Consider the following 19,074-nt stretch of genomic DNA (forward strand, 5'->3'; position numbering starts at 1 on the left):
GTCTTTTCCCTCTCTCCGCTCACCCATCCCTATATTCTATGCACTCACCCTATCAGAATTGTCGTCAGACCTAGTATGATAATCGCTTGTTTGTTTCTCTCTCCCCCCCTCACTTTTTGTCAATCTCTAGCACTACCAGAAATATCATCAGGCCTAGTACGATAGTCGCTTGTTTTGTTCCTCCCCCCCCTTTCACCTTTGTCATTCCCCTGCACTCCCAGAAATGTCATCAGGCCTAGTATGATAGCCGTTGTCTGTCTCATCTCCTACCTCCCCCTTCCTCCCTCCCCTCCTTATCATTGTCAAAGCTCTTGCACTATCTGAAATTTCATCAGTCCTAGTACGATAGTTAATTTCACATTCTTAATGTCTCAAGGCCTTGTAAGAATGTCATTGGATTTTTCCTTGCTCCCTTCCTTGCCTTGAAGCTCTTTGAAACACGTGTGTATAGGCACTATACAAATTAACTATCAATATCAAGGCTGAAGGTCCTGCATGGGGGGAAGACGCACTTCCTGGAAACTCCAGCAGCTACCAACATGTGGCTGGACCATAACCACCTGGGTGACAAAGATGATGTCCCACCAGGAGAAGGGGGCAACTCGTAAATATGGTAGACTGATGTTGGTGGAGGAAATTCTGGCCCAATAAGGAACTGGATCAAGAAGTTGACTAGGGAATGGGATCGGATACGGTGCGACATGAAAGTGATGTATGGTACAAGGGTTGCAGTTACAAATGTGTTACTTAAGTACAGGGGCGGGCGATGATGCCGGCAGATGGTGTTAGGTCAGCCCCACACCTGGTGTGTACCTGGGTCAGCTTGCATAGAACCCGATGCTCGATGGCTAGGATTGGTCCGGGTGGCATGGGAGTGCCCGAGCGGAACTTAACTGTTGGGCACCGTTTACCCCCAGAGGTTGCAGGGTTGTTTTGGTTTTATTTGTTCGTTTGTGGGTTTGAGCTCAGATACAATATGTACCAGGATATGTACGGGACAATGAAGGAAGTGGGCAATGTGACTGTTGTGGAATATGTGACCTAGAAATGGCATCTGGCCTTTATCGACTAGTGACGTACCAATAGCACTGGAGGTATAGCAAAATGACAGGCGGATAGGAGAAGCTGGGAGCGGAATGGGGTTGGTTACATATCAATATGACCAGATTGAATATTTTGTCTTGGAATCTTATGGGGCTGGGGACCTATATGAAGAGAAATAGGGTGAGGTCCTTCCTCAGAAGGAAGCGTGTGTCAGTGGTGTTACTGCAAGAGACGCAATTGCTCCCATAGAGAGTCAGGGGCAATTAGTGTTTAGGTGGGGTGGGGTGGGATATGGCTCCACATATTCCCAGTTTGCAAGAGGGGTTCTTATTTGGGTGTATGCTGCAGTACCACTGCAGGTGTCGTAGGTTGTGAGAGATAATGAGGGTAGGTATGTTGCATAGTGAACTCATACTGGGATTCTGGCTTATGTGAAGAAATTTTGCGGGAAATTGGCTAGCAGGCTAGACCTGCTGTTCTTTTGGGGGGGTGATTTTAATTGTGTGCAGAATGCCACACTGGATAGAGTGACACCGCCTAGAGGTGGTCCTTCTGGTGACACAGTGGCCCTGATAGCGGGCCTATCAGAATTGGCCCTAGTGGATGTCTGGTGGGAGCTACATATTGGTGTGAAGGGATACTCTTTTTATTCGTCCCTGCATGACTTGCGTACATGGATTTACTATGTATTTGTTGGTTCCGAAAATCTGGGTGACTGTATGGGGGCAGATTACACTGGCCGCACAGTCTCTGATCACCCGCCGCTGCTGGTGGTGTGGGAAATCTGAGAAAACCCAACGTGGCGTTTTCCGGTGACGACAATGGAGGATAGGGCTTTTGCAGTGGCCTTGGGGAAGAAAATTGAGCAATACTTCGAGATAAATGTGGGAAGTGTAAGAAGTTGGGGCACAGTGTGGGAGGCGATGAAGGTAGTAGTGAGGGGCAAGACAATTTCCTGAGCGGGTGGAATTCGTAGGCAATTGAAGAAGGAACGGGAGGCGCTAGAGGAGGAGATTGCAAGGTTGGAAGCGCAATACCTGATAGGGTCAAATGTAGAGTGTGTCCTTGCTGAAATGTGCATGCAGTGTGAGAAGGCCTGGGGTAGGCTGTCGAAATTTGACTTTGAGGTAAAAGTGGAAGTCTCCCTGTAGCAGACACAATAAGTCGTTAAAATAATGTATATGTTTACGTGTTGGAGGTGTGTCCCTTTCGACAATAAGTTTGATGAAGGGGTAATTGAAAGGAGTAAAAAGCGTGTAATCGCAGACATAAAATCTATCTCATGGCTCCAGTTGTCTACACAGATCAAGCCCTTGCATCACTTGATGGTTTTGGACCGGCACAAACAATCCCTTTTACGCACGGATATCCCATAAAGGCATTTAATGTTGGCTGGGTTAGCCTGTGCTCCCAGCTATTCTCACCTTTTAAAAACTGATCTGCCGCTAAGGACACATCCTATTCGAATATTGGGAACCAATTCTTCATCGCCTCAGGCCCCTTCCTGACTTGGCCTTCCCAAGCAGAACCGCTTTTTACTTCACGGGCGGGATAGTCCGCTTTCACGCACTAGTGCAATATTGAGCTCAGGGCTACCCACTTCTCAGGGCTGGACTAGGAAGTTAGGGAACGACTCAGTAAAATTGTCTAATGCTCCTAGCGTGGTAAGCAACCTTTCGCTTTACAGGTTGGGTCTGTGTTTTCCTCATTTTTTCGCATTATGAAGCATATTCTGTACATGCTGTAGAGAAGTATTGTCTGTGGTAACTGTTTACACATTACTAAAGTTTACTTGTATCTATTTGTCCTGTCGACAATAAATGTATACATATCTTTCATATACACTTGTCTAAGAGTAATTTGTGGTTCGTTGCTGTGTGTGGGCTTCTGATCATGATCATCCCTCCAGAGACTTAGTCTTGACCGCCTGCCAAGCTACCTAGATTGGTCTGGCTTGTCCAGAAAGTTCCCCTGTTTCACTAAACCGAGGGTGGTCTCCTAAACTTCGGCACATCGGGTAAGAGTTTAGAAATGCATCTTAACACCGTTTTCCAGCCCATAAGTCCTCCTTCCTTACCCTATGCACTAGTACAGCTGATTGGTACAAGGCCTAGTCGAAGCATGAATGTAACTTATTTAGTATGGGCATGCAATCTCACCTGTCTCGCATGAAGGTAGAGAGGGCTGGCTGAGGTGCGCAAGGGAGTATGAACGGACATGCATGAGTTATAGTAAGCGCTGTGCAATTGAAGGCTGTACCCTGTTATACTCAAACCAGAATGAATACAACCGTCTTGGGAAAGAAGCCAAGAGATAGCTTACAAGGATAACATGGTTTAATTGTACAGAATACAAAAAATATCAGCAAAGGACTCTGCTGCTCGAGAAAGTTGGGACTCCAGAATGAATGTTGGTGCCTTTTGAGACGCCACAGCTTCAGTAATGACATCACATATAGGGTCTGAACCCGCACAGTTGATTGGTAAAACAGTATACATGATCCTGCTCCATAGGGGATGCCATGCTACAATTGGTTTGTTTCTCAGCCGTCTGTCGATTCCCACGTGGGTCAGCTGGGCTCATCTCTCCATCAAGTGAAGGTCAGGTCTCTCATAAGTTACATTGTGAAAATTATGACAATATGCTAAGCCTACTACTACATCACAATGTAATGTACCTGGGAGGCTTGTGGGCTGGTGCCAGGGGGAAGGGAGGAAGAAATACAGTCACACTGACCCAACATTCTTTGCTTCGTTCCATGAAACAGTGCTGAGGAGGGAGAGGTCAGGTTTTGATTACATTTTCTTACAGAGATGATATATCCCCGGAGGTAGCACCCCAACACATGCCGTTCTGAATTGTTCCTACATTCCCGTTGCGAAAATGATTTTACATAGCTGTTTGACACTGTCCTTTGTTTTCTGAACCACTTGCGCGCAGCAGCGTCATGTCCAGTTTTTATTTTTGTGGCATTCTTTCACAAAATCTAAACTTACCCATCTCTGGCTTCAACCACTGAAAACAGGGTGCTATTGTTATTTGTTCTTGAGCGAAGTCGACAACTGTTCGAAGGACACAATGTGTCGAATACCCACAAAAAATTATAACAATTACTATATTGAAAGTGGACATACGAAAATATAGTTTCCATTTCTGCGATCTGTTGTTCGGAGTGGTTACTCAGTGTGACAACGAGAGAATAGAACTTTCTGAAATTATGTAAGCTCAACTATACATATTATTTGTGCGATTAAAAATGGGATGTGTGCTAAATGCGTAATGACTAATTCAGCGATGTGCGATCTGATCAAGATTTGACACAGTACGTTATGTTATGTTGAATGATATGATATTCATACCGCGCACTATAATAAAACGAGTGTGTAACTCACGGTCTGTTTATCGGTCTAGTAATGATTGTTATTTGCGTATAATTTAAAGAGAAGTGAATAGAGGTTTGATTTTTTTTTTTGGGCGTATTGCTTACTGTCCTTGTTATGGGTTTTTGCCTGGAGCATATTGTGACGAGTATTCATCGAAGACCCGCAACCACAACCTGTATGCAGGCTAATGATATTTCAACCCGCTTTGTCCTGTGGAAAATCCTGGTGTGCTGTCACCGTTGAATCGTTGTGCACCATAAAGTGGGGGCTGGGGGAGGGGCGGGGACTGAACCTTTTCAGTGGGCACTTGGTTCTCATTTGATCTTTAATCTTACCAGTTCCATTATAATGCCACCTGTCTGTGGTTCAACATAAAATGTTACTATCTCTGATCTTATTTTCTGGTGGGCCCGCTATGTTAAGCGGGTCCATCTGGTTCACCATCCCATTCAGAGCTATACCTACTTCACAGCGCTAGTTTGATGCACGTGTGGTGTAGTTTGTGCAGTTTGTGTTTATGATTAGGTTTCATCCGGTTTCTGAGTTATACAGTAACTTGTTATATTTGATTACACAACGGCTACTAAAATACATTATTTTATTCTCTACGCAGATATATTGTACCGTTGTGCGTATGCCATAGTTTCCAGCTACCGTCGGATGGATTCTTCAATCGACATTGGCAGATTACCACGCACGGTGCTTATTGTATAACCGTTATGTGGGAGGCCCGACAGGGACCAATCTGCCCTTTGGCAGTAACAGCAATAAGGAGTAGCTTGTCCGCATTCACGATGTAACAACGTGCTGAAGCGAAAGCGTTGCACTTGAAAGTGCAAAGAATCCACAACGCAACACCATGTGTGTCATTAGAAAGTTTTGCTGCTTGTAACATAAGGATACACAAGAATTGGAGTACAGGGATTGATCAATCGTAGATCGCAATCTGCGCACCATGAGGAAGTTATAAACAACATTCTAACCATGCGATGTTCGCTAGCTATAACTTGTATGGTAAAAAAAATCGTTAATTTTGTGGACTTAATATTCTCTTGTGAGCGTTATTTGATAAATAAAAGCACTTGTTACATTTCAGACTATCAATGTTTTCTGTTTTGCTATCCTATTTGGGATAATAAAGAAAAGTTACATACTGTGAGAGGATGTGTGTGTTTATCTTCCTGGTTCTGCGTGAAGTAACGTTATGTCATGGGTGATGGCAGGGCACGTTTGGCTACACTGGCCACAAACGTCATGAAAATAGGTGGAGCATATCGTTTGGACTAATAATGTCAGCTTCAGGGGTATAAGATTTAGTGCCACGAGGGCACTTGAACATAGGGCGATGCATCAACGGATTGGATTAGCACACGATGGCCGCGCCCAACCCTTATTTTCGAATGTGTAAAAGTGAGGAATACTAAGGTAAGTTGAATAGGAAATATTTTTAAGATTGATTACAATTTGCTTAAAAGTACATGTTCGAACGATCGGGACAATAACATTTTTTAGCAAACTTTCCCATTAACTACTTCTATTGTTTACATCTCCTTCATTACGGTTTTTGAGCGTAGCCTGCTCTCATTAAAAAAAAAATTGTACCTTGGTACTGTAATATCCAGGATTTAGGCATTTACAAAATGTCTCATGACTCTTCACTATTGAGTTTAGCTCTGCCATCATCGGTTAACATCTTGCTGATGTTCTCATTTAAGAAAGGATTTTATTTGTACTTCTGTTTTTTTTAAAGGTATGAAACTGTAATTGATTTATCATCGCGACTTTATGCATGACAAGTAATGATGTAATTAATCTCCAGTGTGCACCATGTATTTGGCAGAAACATTGTATTCATCCTCTTTCCTGAAACTATCCCTCTGTTGTATGGAATAGCCCTCTGTTGTATGGAATATTAGAGCACAAAAATACAGACATGCAGGAGTTGATAGGGATGCCTATATTTTCAGGAACCGGTTCCAACACAGTGACAAAGTGTAAACTCAAGGATTGATCAGTTTCATTGAATTAATAAGACCACAAATGTTTACAAGACACACTTCAAATTGTGCTAGGTTTTTATGCATTTTGGAGCTCTGAAAGATATGTTTTGGCTGCGTCACATGCTCACTAGAGTATAATATAACACTGAAATTGAGGGTACTTTAGGACCCACCTGAGGGAATAAGTGCTTTACCGTTATAACTTCATCCTTTGAATGTTTTATTTAATGGTGTACTTTTAGATTTATTTATAGAATGTTTTAGTTACAAGCTGGGCTTCATTGTTTCGCTACTACACAGGAAACAATAATATGATGAAAGTTATCTTGTTGGTGTCTGCTGTCTTATCTATTTTCTGTGCAGTTTTGAGATATTTATGTAGCAAGGAGTTTTAAATGTTATGCTTTAGCATTTTGAGTACTCCTCTGCAGATGTCCAGAATCTTTGGCAAAATAAATGCTTGTCCTATGGTAGTTCTAGGGACTTTTTGTTGGGAATAAGAACAGGACTTCCTGCCATCCACCTCCACAATTCTGAACATAAATGTATGACCTAGTAGCAAAACAAGACCACCTTTTTCGAGGTATCTGTGTTCCCAATGGCACTTAAAGTGCTAAAGGATGTGTTAATGTAATTACTCTTACTCCAGTCCAAGAGCACTATTGCTGCTTCATTTAGAGTTTCCTTGAGTCTTTCATTTCCTTGAGCAGGTTAATCTGTATGAAGGAAATTGCCATAGTAACATTGGGCTTTTCAACTGCAAGGAGACATGCAAGTTCTTTTTGTAAAAGTATTTATCATCTAAAGAGGCCCTCTTGTTTTCACGCCTTGAAACACTTGTGTATAGGCGCGTTCTAAATGCCTAAATGCCATAGCATATCAGTATACACATGAGCATGGAATATTGTGGGATTCCAAGTTGCTTGGGAGATGCCATGTTGTGATGCCAGGAGCTGGAAGCCTTGCAACCTCTAAACAAGTGGACATAGGGAAAGTAGCACCTGCAATAGCATGTTTACAGATATGGTTGGACTGTAACAACGACATGTTTGTGTATCTACCATTGGACATGTTATGCAAAAGACTACAATGAACTGTCATTGTCCAACAGTCTAATATATACATAACATATATTTTATTTATTTATTTTTACATTTGTATAACGCACATACAGCCCAAAGGCATTATGGCACTGTTACTTGTGGCATACTTAGTTTCATAAAGGTTATATACATGAAATGGAGGCAGGTTACAGATAATCCATTAATGGGTACATGCGGTTACATATATGTAATGGAGGTAGGTTACAGATAATCCAATAGCAGGTGCACAACGAGTAAGCAGTCATGGGTAAGGTTTAGTTGAAAGCTATGTTTTGGCTGCATCACATGCTCACTAGACATGCAGACATATAATATGATAACCACTATTTTCTTAAAAACAACTATGAATATGTAACAATTATGGCACAATAGTTGTAGTTTATTTTTACATTAAATCAATGCACATTTGAAGTGAAGTTGCAAGTTTGACAATAAGCCGACGTATGTTTAGTGTATGCATAGCTCTTCTTGAGCGTTCAGATGTTGATGCTGCATAACATGAACATCTATGTCGCTATTTATAAGATACAAACAGTTCATCTGGTTAGTGGTGTGCCTGTGCCTTTATTGCAGACATTAACTGTAGTTACATGCTAAGAATGCCTCTGTATTATATCAATCGACTATTGTTTAAAGTATGCATATGTAACATGGAACCCATAAACAGAGGTATGTGCATTAGGGGCTACTTTCCATATGACATGGTTCCCTGCTTTACCCATTTCTTAAATCCTATTCCCCTATAAACTGAAGAATGAATTACTTTATAAAATATTGAAAATCTTCATAAATGCATCTGTTATTGTCTTAATTGTTGATTGTGTTCCAATGTAGTACAAGAGACTGTCTTTCCAGTAATTTCAGTCAAAATTAAGCAAGAGGAAGAGGCTTATTCTGTTGACCACCAGAACTTTGAAAAAACAGAACCCATCTATATTCAGAGGGGTAAGTACAGTTCTCTCAACTTCTCAGTTAGATGTATGTGTTAAGGAGGTCATTTCTCAGACTTAGCCCCATGCAGCCAGCTATCCTTGGAAATAAACACACAATGTGCAAGAAAGAGAAACCTCTTTAAATTTTTACGACAAGTTGGGAGCGATTGATAAGATAACCAGATGTTCAAGTTAGCAAGGAAAAGTAGTTTTTCTATCTGTGGCATACTTTAATAGAAAGAAGATATTACACAACAGTTCTTTTCTAATATGATACTTACAATATGATAGGCCAGATTTCTTAAGCAAAGTGCATGGCCTGTTTTCATTGGACATAAAAGCTTCCTGATTTCTTCTTGCAATGACCTCATGTTATGCTAATCAGCACAAAACATGTTTTCCCCTTTCTACTAAATCACAAGACATGTTTTGCAACTTTAAAAACTGGATAAAAGCAGTTTTGAAATGGCACAGGCTCTAGCACACACTGCTAAGGACATGAGATTCGCTGTCACGTTCTTATTGGTTCCCTGGATCTTTTATCTATTCCTTACTTTCTACCAACTTTAAGTCTAAAACTCCCTTTCTGCTGTGGCACCGCTAGAAATGTATTTTCGTACCATATAAAACTGATAAATTGATAAATCACTGTACCTGCACTAGTGCAATCTCAATGTCACTTGGCCTAGTAAGATCGCTGTCTTGTCCTCCCTTGTTCACCCCCCTTGCCTTGTCACGCCTTGAAACACTTATGTATAGCCGTGCTATAGATAAAATATCATATCATATTACCCGTCATTTGTCCAGGGCTCGCCCTGCTACCAATAACCTTGGGTTGCATTGCTATTTTTCCGAGTTCTGCCCAGCCCTATATTTCTGTATTTTGAGAAATTAGAATTTCCATGAGGCTTTGAGGCCTGCATTTATTTGTAATGCATGCTATGGCATCAGTTTTAGGAAAAATGGCTACCTTTTACTGTAGCATTTCTATATCAGGGCGCTATATTCTGTGTTATTCATGTTGTACACGTTATGCATTTATTTTATGTTTCTTTTCCTAAATGAATGTGTGTAATGTAATATTTTCCATATCTCTTAAATAAATTTGTACATGTGTACTCCTTTCACCTATTCTCGCCACCTCTAACCTACATTGCATCAATTCCCTAATGCAACTGCCTGGAATAAAAGCAGTATGGCTGCCTCAATGGACACTGCTTCTACCTGATTCTTACAGAGATAGACAGGAGGGCGGGGCAGGTGCCCTGTAGGGCATGTTCACCTGTCCATCATCAAGGGGTGGGGGGGGTCTACTCCTCTTCATTTCCCCCTTCTGGTCGAAATATCAACCACACACTCATTGTTTAACCCCCCCAACATGAGATATGTTTGCATATCCCTATCTCAGTCACCCCCATCAGCTCAGTGCTCTTATCTAAACATGGGAGGTGTCATGGAAAACACTCCTAAAGGACCCATAGTATCTTCAGCTATATTGTATTCTTCTTCTTTATGTCTCTTTTGTGTCTAAGGTGGCACATATTCTGCCTCCTTTTATTTTTATGTCTATCTATGTATCCTTTAACATGCACAATGAGTGACCCTGCCACTATGAGAATCAGGATATATCATTAAATGACATTTATATACTCTTTGAGGGGACCCACCAGCCCATTTTCTACTTTCATTGCTCTTTCTTTTTCTCATAGAAGTTCATTAAAAATGTATATACACACATTTTATTTCTCTACCCCGCAATGTTTCCTTGTCGCTGTCCCATTCGCCAGCAGTTCTTTGATTGAAACGCAATTAACTGGCTCAACTTCCATCTACGCATCTTCCATCTATTTCTTTTGTTCTTCACCATATTGAGCCCAAGGACCCTTTCATTAGTCTTTTATTTCTTTGGCTGCTTTGCAGCAACTTCAAGGGCCCCTTAGTTCATATAAGGGCCATACCTTATATTCTTGAGCAGGATAGTCAGTCAAGAGCACATTGTTGCAATTGGGCACACAAGGATGGGGGAAGGGCATAAGAGGAGTGTTGTTTCTTTCATTTTGATGGCAACTGGCTGGGTCCCTTAAACCCTTTTTATGACGGTTAGGGCCTTCCTCCCTGCTTTTAGGTTTGGGTGCATAGGTCACTTGAATTGCAGCTGTTCTCTGTCCATCTGTAATTTAAAAAGAAACCTATGAGTTTCTTGAAAAATAAGTGCATTTTATTATCAGCACTTCCTCCTAAAACCTAAACATTACTCCTTGAATGCTTTTGTTTCTTTGAAATACTACTACCTTCTAAACATTTGGTACTAAATGTCTTCTTTTTTCAGTTTAGTTGAATGGCTACTCCTCCCTCTTGTGCTTATTTTACTATAACCTATGTTCATCTATGCTTATACATGGGTATGCCAGGGACGTTTTACCCTTTCTTGCCTCACACTTTTCACAGGTTCATATCTTATTCTGCTCTACTCAGTGCCATGCTGAGCTCAAATGGCATCTCCAAGTGCTTCTCTTAATTAAAAAAGGGAAAAATCTCGACTATCTTTTGATAAAATTAATTGTGTACTGTTGCATCATTAATACTACTGGGGATAAACTGTCCCCTTTTCTTTTATAACCATAAAATGAAAACGAAACATACAAGACACAAGCAACAATAATAAAAAAGGAACAATCTCTTTTTCTTTCTCTTCTGCTGCTCCTTTTCTTTCTTCTTTGTGCATCCATGAGAAGATATTATTCACTTCCTGTAGAAACCAAATGGAGGCAAAAGTCATGTTATACTAACAAACACTATACTTCCCATTTAGCAAGTCTTCTCCTGTCTCTGCATGTAGGGCATTGGCCTTGTCACTGTATATTTCCTTGTTGTGATGATGCTGGGGTCATCGCTGTTAATCCATGACCAGGAACAGCGCAAGCTCATATTTTTAGAGCAGAGGCAGTGGTGCACTGTACTTTATCCATTTTGTATGAACGTGATGGCAGGCCTGCTTTTAGCTTTCTCTATTTTTATGAAAATTATCTCTTTACTCTTCTTTTTGTAGTCCTTCTGATGTCGCCAGACCACGGTCTCTTCTTTCTTTGCTGTGTTTATCCTGGCGAGATATAATTAACACTTAGTGTTGCCCTTCCTACTGTAATAAACCTACCCATGATGCTGAAAATGTGCACGTGTTCATAAGTACAGGCAAGTGTGACACATGTATATCACTTCTTTTTATAACCCAGTATTTCTTTGTTACTTTACTAAAACATAACATAATACATAGTAAACATATTTTCAATACTTTACATTGACATAATCATAAAAAGGTTACTCCACCTTCTTCTATCCTGGGGTCTTCTCTACCTTCTTTAATATATATATATATAGCAGAATGAGGCTTTTCGAAAGAAGGGCAACTTGTGGAATGCACTCCAGGGAGCAGCTGTAAGGGGGGGGGGGGGGAATGTCCCTGCGGCAGTTAAGAGGAAAGAAAACACTTCTGTATTTCCTGGCAACACGATTTTCTTTATTGATGTTTATGCGTCAGGAAAAGGAACCATCTAAGCAAAAGTATGACGCGTTTTGCGGTATGCAAACCGCTTGATCACGTAGGTTACAGGGAACACAGATGATGGACAAAGATTTAAACCTTGACAACTCTCTGATTATCCATAGAGATTGTCTACCTGTTAGTTGCCGCTGTTTTACATGTTTTAACAGGCGGACATCTTTAAACAGTAAAAAAGTGTATAATTCACATGGGAAGGTGCAGTCAGATTCCATTTACACGAAAAGCATACAAGACAATTCAAAGAAAGGTTAAAGTAGGTTCATAATTTCAAAACCAATGCCGTAAAAACAATATTAATGCCGTTATATGTAAAACAACTTTCGTAAAGGGCATTTGTTAATTTTAAACTGTCTTGTTGTATGTCTGATGTTTTTTAGCCTTGCGAAAAAATGAGAAAAATAAGGTACTGCCCGTGGCTGCTTAATAAAGATAAAAAAGGGGCAGCCTATGCAAGGTGTATACTGCATATGTAATCCCTGATTATTGGATGCTGTGACTACATATGTAGTACAGCAGGCATAGGTAAAGCTTAAAAAGCGAGCATGTGGGTAAAGTGACCTATTCAATCGGGTTGTGCAAATACGCAAGAATAAGAATATAAAGATATGTGCAAATTGCATTATAGCAGCAAAAGTTTGCATTTACGTAGCAGCAAAAAATATAAAGTGCGTAGTGCTCTCCGTCCATGCATATCACTCAACTATAAATATAAGGCTCTGTAGTCGGATGTTAGTATATGGATTATAATATCCTCCTTGTTATACAATAAAGAGCATCTCTATTAATTTGTTTCTCTCTGAGTCTTCAGTGCATGCATGGGCTGCTAGTTCTTAATACTGAGGGGAGGAAAAAGTTTCCTCTTATAAAGTGCAAAGTGCGTGCAAATATTGCTTTGTAAGAAAGTGCTGTGCGCATCGAATCTCAATATTCATAAAAATGCCTATAAGTCATATTAATATGATGTTGGCCCATATTCATGCATCATTCTATTTTTGTATAAATAAAGGGTATTACAAATGCAGTTAAAGTCCCTATATATTGCACCCATTGTGAATTATCACAAATCTTAACAGATAAGCAGATTAAAACAAGTCCAATAATCTCTGTGTTGAAAGGACCACTTAAAATAAGTACCGAAACCTGTACAGCTACAAAGTTAAAACAATATTTAAAAACACTCAATTTAAAAGAGAAACAGCCCAAACCTAAATTATGTATGTCGACAACCATAAAATCAAAAATTATGAAGTGAAATATTCATACGTAAAGTACACAAATAGAATTGAACATACCATAGCAAAAGGCATAACAGAAAATATACATAACCCAATCTATACCTGGAAAAGGAATATCAGCAATAAAATGCATATGAAATCTAATTCAAGCAGGTCTGAAAAAAAGGCTATAGAGAACCTCATGTACCCAGGAAGGTGTATAGTTCCTCATCGAGGTTATGACCCCTGGGTTTTTTTGTCTCGAGGCCTAAAATACATTTAGTTTACAATTGTCTTAGTGTTAGTTCACGATTGCCGCCTCTAAGTGGTTTAGTCACTGTATGTATTCCAAAAAAGAAAATCCCTCTAGTTTACCACCGTGTTTGCTCTTAAAATGGAGGGCCATTGGGTAAGTCGGATCAGCATTCTTGATTGTCCTAATGTGCTGTAGCACCCTCAATTTCAATTTTCATTTGGTGCTACCGACGTACCACTTGTTACATGGGCAGTTTAACACGTAGACCACATATTCAGTTTCACAAGTAATCCTAGATACAATCTTAATGTTCTCTCCCAAAATAGGATGTAAATAGCAATTAGTGTTGACAGCATAGGTACATGGTTTGCATTTAGAACATTTTTGGAAGCCCGGTCTTTTGATGTTCATCCAACTGGCCCCTGATTGATCAAAAAGAGGACCCATGAAGCTGGGTACAAGGGTAACTTTAAATGAGGACGATCTACGAAATGTGATGTTTGCTTTGGATGCCAGTGTCTCGCCAAGATGTTCGTCTAACTTTAGAACGTGCCAGTGTTTCTGTATTACCTGGCGAATATTCTGGGCACCATTACCGTAGGTCAAGATCAGACATGTATCTGCATCGTCTGAAGTTTTAGCTTGGACAACATTGAAAACCAGTAACAGAGAGCGATCCATGTCCCTAGCTTTTAAGAACGCTCTTTCCAGTACTTTAATCGGATAGCCACGGTTTTTGAACCTGTGAGCCATCAAGGCACATTCGCTGTCAAAAGTGTTAATGTTAGAGCAGTTTCTACGAATGCGAATAAATTCCCCATAGGGGATGCTCCACTTCAGGGCTGTGGGATGGCTGCTCTTCGCATGCAATGGAATATTAGAGCTGGTGGGCTTCCTATATAGGCTGCTAGTAAGTTCGCCATGGGCCACAGAGACTGCAATATCCAGAAATACAATGTCCGTTTTACTGTGACTCTTAGTAAATTGTAGGTTGAGCTCATTGGTATTCAATACACTAACGAAGTCTAGCCATTCCTGATCGGTGCCGTCCCAGATCACAAACAGATCATCAATGTAGCATAGCCACAGTGCTATTTTATCTGTGTGTGATGTTTCTGGGATGCCAAACTACAAACTTCTCCCACCAGCCCATTGTCAAATTTGCATATGGTGGAGCGAACGTAGTGCCCATAGCAGTGCCTTGGAGTTGGATGAAGAATTCTTTGTCAAAGAGAAAACAGTTATTGGTTAAACAGAGTTGGATCATATCTAGTATCATGAGGCCATGTTGCAGGTAGTTCATGGACCTGGTTTACAAAAAGTGCTCACATGCTTTAAGGCCATCAGAGTGTCGGATAGATGTATAGAGAGAGACCACATCTAATGTTGTTAGTAAGTAAGACGATTCCCATGGTATACCTTCTATCCGGCTCAAGAAATCTTTCGTATCCCTCAAATAGGAGGGTAGAGTAGTAACGAAAGTAACCAATGTATCATCCACAAACCGTGAAAGATTTTCCAACAGTGCCCCGCAAAGTGTAACTATCGGTTTGCCTGGGGGTTTAGTCAAGCTCTTGTGGACTTTAGGCAGAAAGTAAATGGTTGGAATAATAAGGAATTTAGATTGTACAAATGTACAAATGTCTTGGTCTAACAAGTCTCTCTCCTTCCAAGTTTGTAAAAGGTTAGATAGTAAAAGACTCATGGCTTGTGAAGGATCATCCTGTAGTTTAGCGTAGCAATTCTTGTCCATAAATTGTCTCTGGGCCTCCTTAACATAGTCGTGCCGATTCATAATGACTATGTTAGTCCCCTTATCTGACGGTTTGATTATGTACTCCGTCATTGCACCTAGTTGTTGTACTGTACGTTGTTGTGCCGGGGTTACATTTGTTCTCAATGCGGTCCATTTTTTCTGGATCTTTTTGAGATCATTAATAACCAGGTCCTGGAAAGCCTCAACATGGCCTCCCGGATTAAACATAGGGTTGAATCGAGATTGTATCTTTTAATGCGGTTTTCCCTGGCCAGCTGGTGTCAATGTTCATTGGTTCAAATTCTTGATCCATATTATTTGTAAGGTCTGCATTTTCAAGTTCCAAATCTTCAAGATTATGTAAGGTGAGAGTATCCTGAATCGAGATGTCTGTATGTCCTGGGTGGCAGGCTTTGGGTTTAGGCGGGTATATATATATATATATATATATATATATATATATATATATATATATATATATATATTTTACCAACACCTGCCACACTCTACTGGGAGGAATGCTATCCATTTCAAACCAATATATCCCTCACTATCTTTCACTTGTACCCACCCGTGTCCTCTTTACTGTAATTATAATCCATGAGGAAATCCACACACTCCCTGTGTTCACAGATACCTACCTTTTCTCTCTCTCTGTCCATCTCCTTCTTTCATCCCCTAGTACTTAACTTTTCTTATGATGTTCCTTCCAACTGTATTGCTACACTATACTCCACTAAACCCATATAAAAATTCCTCTTGCGCTCCAAAAATGACAATGTTTTCATCTATAACATAAATCAATATTTTTGCTAACACATGTGTACAAAATAAATATTTTCTGTTGCTTACTCTCCTACATTGCTCCATATGCTGGCAGGAGGTTTCTCGTTATGTTTTCCCTCGCTGTCCCACATTCCTGGCCCTCACAGTTGCATGTTGCTTCATGTCATTTTATTTCTTGTCGTCCTCCCTGTTTTCTCATATACTGCTACCAGGATATGGGGTTACTGTTGCTTAAACTGGTGCTATGCTTGCATTGTGGGAATATTGTCTACTATTGTGGGCGGTATTTAGGTTCAGTGTATGTGTGTTGCTGCCCCCCTCTTTGTGGCCATAACATGACAAAACTATAACATGATATCCCTGTGTTTTTTCATATTTCACATCTCCAAGTTTCCTTCTCTTTACTCCTTCTAATCAACCAATCATCATAGATACTACTCAGACTCTGAAGCATATAGTGATGATGCGATGCTGCAAAATGCTGCAAAAACGTCAGTTTAAAAAAAAGCGCAAACACACCCGTGAAAACTGCTGTTTTTGCAAAAACAACAGTTTTTAAAAAATGAGACACAAGGGGCAAGGTTCTCAACTTTTTGGACCTAAGAAATTAAATGCACAAGCACATCTCATCACTTGCCCCAAAAAAAGCGCAGTCCAAGCCACTATAGCATTTGAATGGGCGCATCTTATATGCACCCATCCAGATGGCCTTTTTCACCCCTTTGCGCAAATCAGGGGGTGTTAAAAAGTGCATCCCAAATTTACAAACAAGATGCACTTTGCGATGATGTGCAGAATTTGTAGACAACACTATGTGCCTGCTTCAAATAGGCACACACTGGGCCTCATTACAACTCGGGCGTTAAGGGTTAACGCCACCGTTAACCCTTAACGCCTGATTCTGATTTTAACGCCTGCTTTTAGCAGGCGTTAAAATCCATGGCGCTAACCTGCCATGGTGCTAATTACGCCGCCGTAATTTACGGCGGCGTAATTAGCGCCTTCCCCACTCCCATTATGCCCTATGGGGCAAAAATGGGAATGGGGAAGGGAAAATGGGAAATGGGGATTTACCGCCCCACTCACCTTGGAATGGGGCGGTAAATCCGCCATCCACCATGGTGTAAACGGAGTTTACACCATGGTGGTAAAGTTGGTGCACTTAGCACCAAGGTTGTAATGAGGCCCACTGAGTGCTACTGCATGATAGGGTCTTTCCTGACCCGGTCTTGACATTTAAAAAAAAAAGATGTTAAAGTGTCACAGCAGAGTTATGAACCACTGTTGTCTCGCCTGATTTCTGTTACTCAAATGTGATAGAAATGCATTTTTTGGTTTGCATTTTACACTGGCAGGCCCCTTAATGGCCTGCCACATAAAAATGCGCTGGTAGCCTGTCTAGAGAGCGCTTCCAACACAAACCTATTCAAGGCGGCTGGCCAGCATATATGCGCTACAGCTCAGCCCACTGGAAATGCGCAGGTCACCTTTGAGAATAAGGTGACCTACCCATTTCCAAAAATAGGTTATCTAAAAAAGCATATCCTCTCATCTATTTTTAGATGCCCCATTTTTGGAGGATCAGGGCCAAAAGCTACATTAAAAAAATAAAAAAAAGCTCACAATATGAGGGAACTCTCTACCTCTCTCTCTATTCGGTCCATTCCCACCTACTCCTCCTTCTGTGCCTCCTTGAAATCTCTTCTCTATCCCCCACCATGACAGTCCTCCTTACCGCCTTTATTTCTCTCTCTCCTCCCTCATCATTTCCCTGCTTACCATTTCCCTCCTGCTCCTCATTTTTATCTCCCTGTCCTGCCTCCCTCATCTCTACCGTTTCCTCCTCCTTCCTTCCTCAATTATAAACCAGGTAAATTGCCCTACATACTGTTTTGTTAGCTTGTTTCATGTTTGTAATTTGCTTCAATTGATATTTCATTATATTCTATCTATTATTGTTGTTCTAATGTAAAGCGCTTTGGCATAAAGCACTATATAAACAAAAATAAATACAAATACAAAGCGGATGGAGACCAGTGGGTTAGAGGGGGAAACGGTGGGCAAGGAAGCAGAGAGAAAGCATTGGGGCGGTGGGCTAGAGATCACAGAGGGAGCAGTGGTACAGAAAGTAGATGGAGCAGAGGCTCAGGGGGAGCAGTGTGCCAAAAAGCAGAGAGGGAGCGGTTGGCCAGAAAGAGGCCGTGAGCTGCAGATTATTGGGAGAAAGGATGCACAATGCAGAAGTAGCGATGGGGAATTGGTCAAACGTGTGAGGTGTGTTGTTGATGGATGTGTGTGGGTGTTTGGGGATTAGAGATCATAGAAAGGGAATATTTTCAACATTACAACAGATAATGATCAATACTATCAATAATATTAAATAAGCACACACATTAACACAAAAACATAGCCAAAACGAACACTGTTCTGCCAACCCAGAGATATATGGTACTCTTCCTATTAAATTGATACACAAGGTACCAATAATGACACCCTGCCTTTCTTGTAGACTTACAGACTGCCTCTTTCCTGCAATGTGCCATTCTATGAAATGTGCCACAAAAATCCAGCAATAAATACAGGTTTGTGCCGCAAGATTTGCCATTTCATGTTGCAATATACTGGGTATCTGACTACTGGTCCACAAAATGCTCAGTACTTCTGCCAAATCCTCCTTGTTTCCGTTTGCAATCCTTAACTACTAAATAAATGTACATTAAACAAGCATTTGTTTGTCAAATTAATCTGTGTCCCTCACCAAGAGCGATCATTGCCCTTCAGTTTTATTCCCTTACTTTAGTAGCTCCTAGCTTGCTTGCACTCATTGGTCCTTCTTTCTCATCCATGGGTACTTTTTATCTAGAATAAAACAATGTGGATAATTTTTAACAATCTGCCTTTTATTCTTGAAAGCCATGCTAATCAGTGTGTGTGCTCCATAAGTAATACTTCTTGAGCTAATTCTTCAAATTTGCTGGCCTTAAAATGCTAATATGACTTCTTGTGTGTGTACATAAGTAATCCCTGAAGTAGTGTCT

The 19,074-nt window shown here is 40.7% G+C and overlaps 1 protein-coding gene across 3 annotated transcripts in view; it reads left to right on the forward strand.

Annotated features, from left to right (window-relative positions):
• The window catches only part of LOC138467526 (zinc finger protein 84-like), a 453,354-nt gene that overhangs the window by 326,154 nt on the left and 108,126 nt on the right, over positions 1–19,074 (forward strand). For all 3 annotated transcript variants that reach the window (XM_069607629.1, XM_069607631.1, XM_069607630.1), the window contains one exon: positions 8,365–8,475. In XM_069607629.1, the coding sequence (XP_069463730.1) occupies positions 8,365–8,475 (111 nt within the window). The remainder of the gene's footprint in view (positions 1–8,364; positions 8,476–19,074) is intronic.

This window comes from Ambystoma mexicanum, chromosome 4q, assembly GCF_040938575.1.
Source record: "Ambystoma mexicanum isolate Mex_15411 chromosome 4q, UKY_AmexF1_1, whole genome shotgun sequence".
Classification (NCBI taxonomy): Eukaryota; Metazoa; Chordata; class Amphibia; order Caudata; family Ambystomatidae; genus Ambystoma; species Ambystoma mexicanum.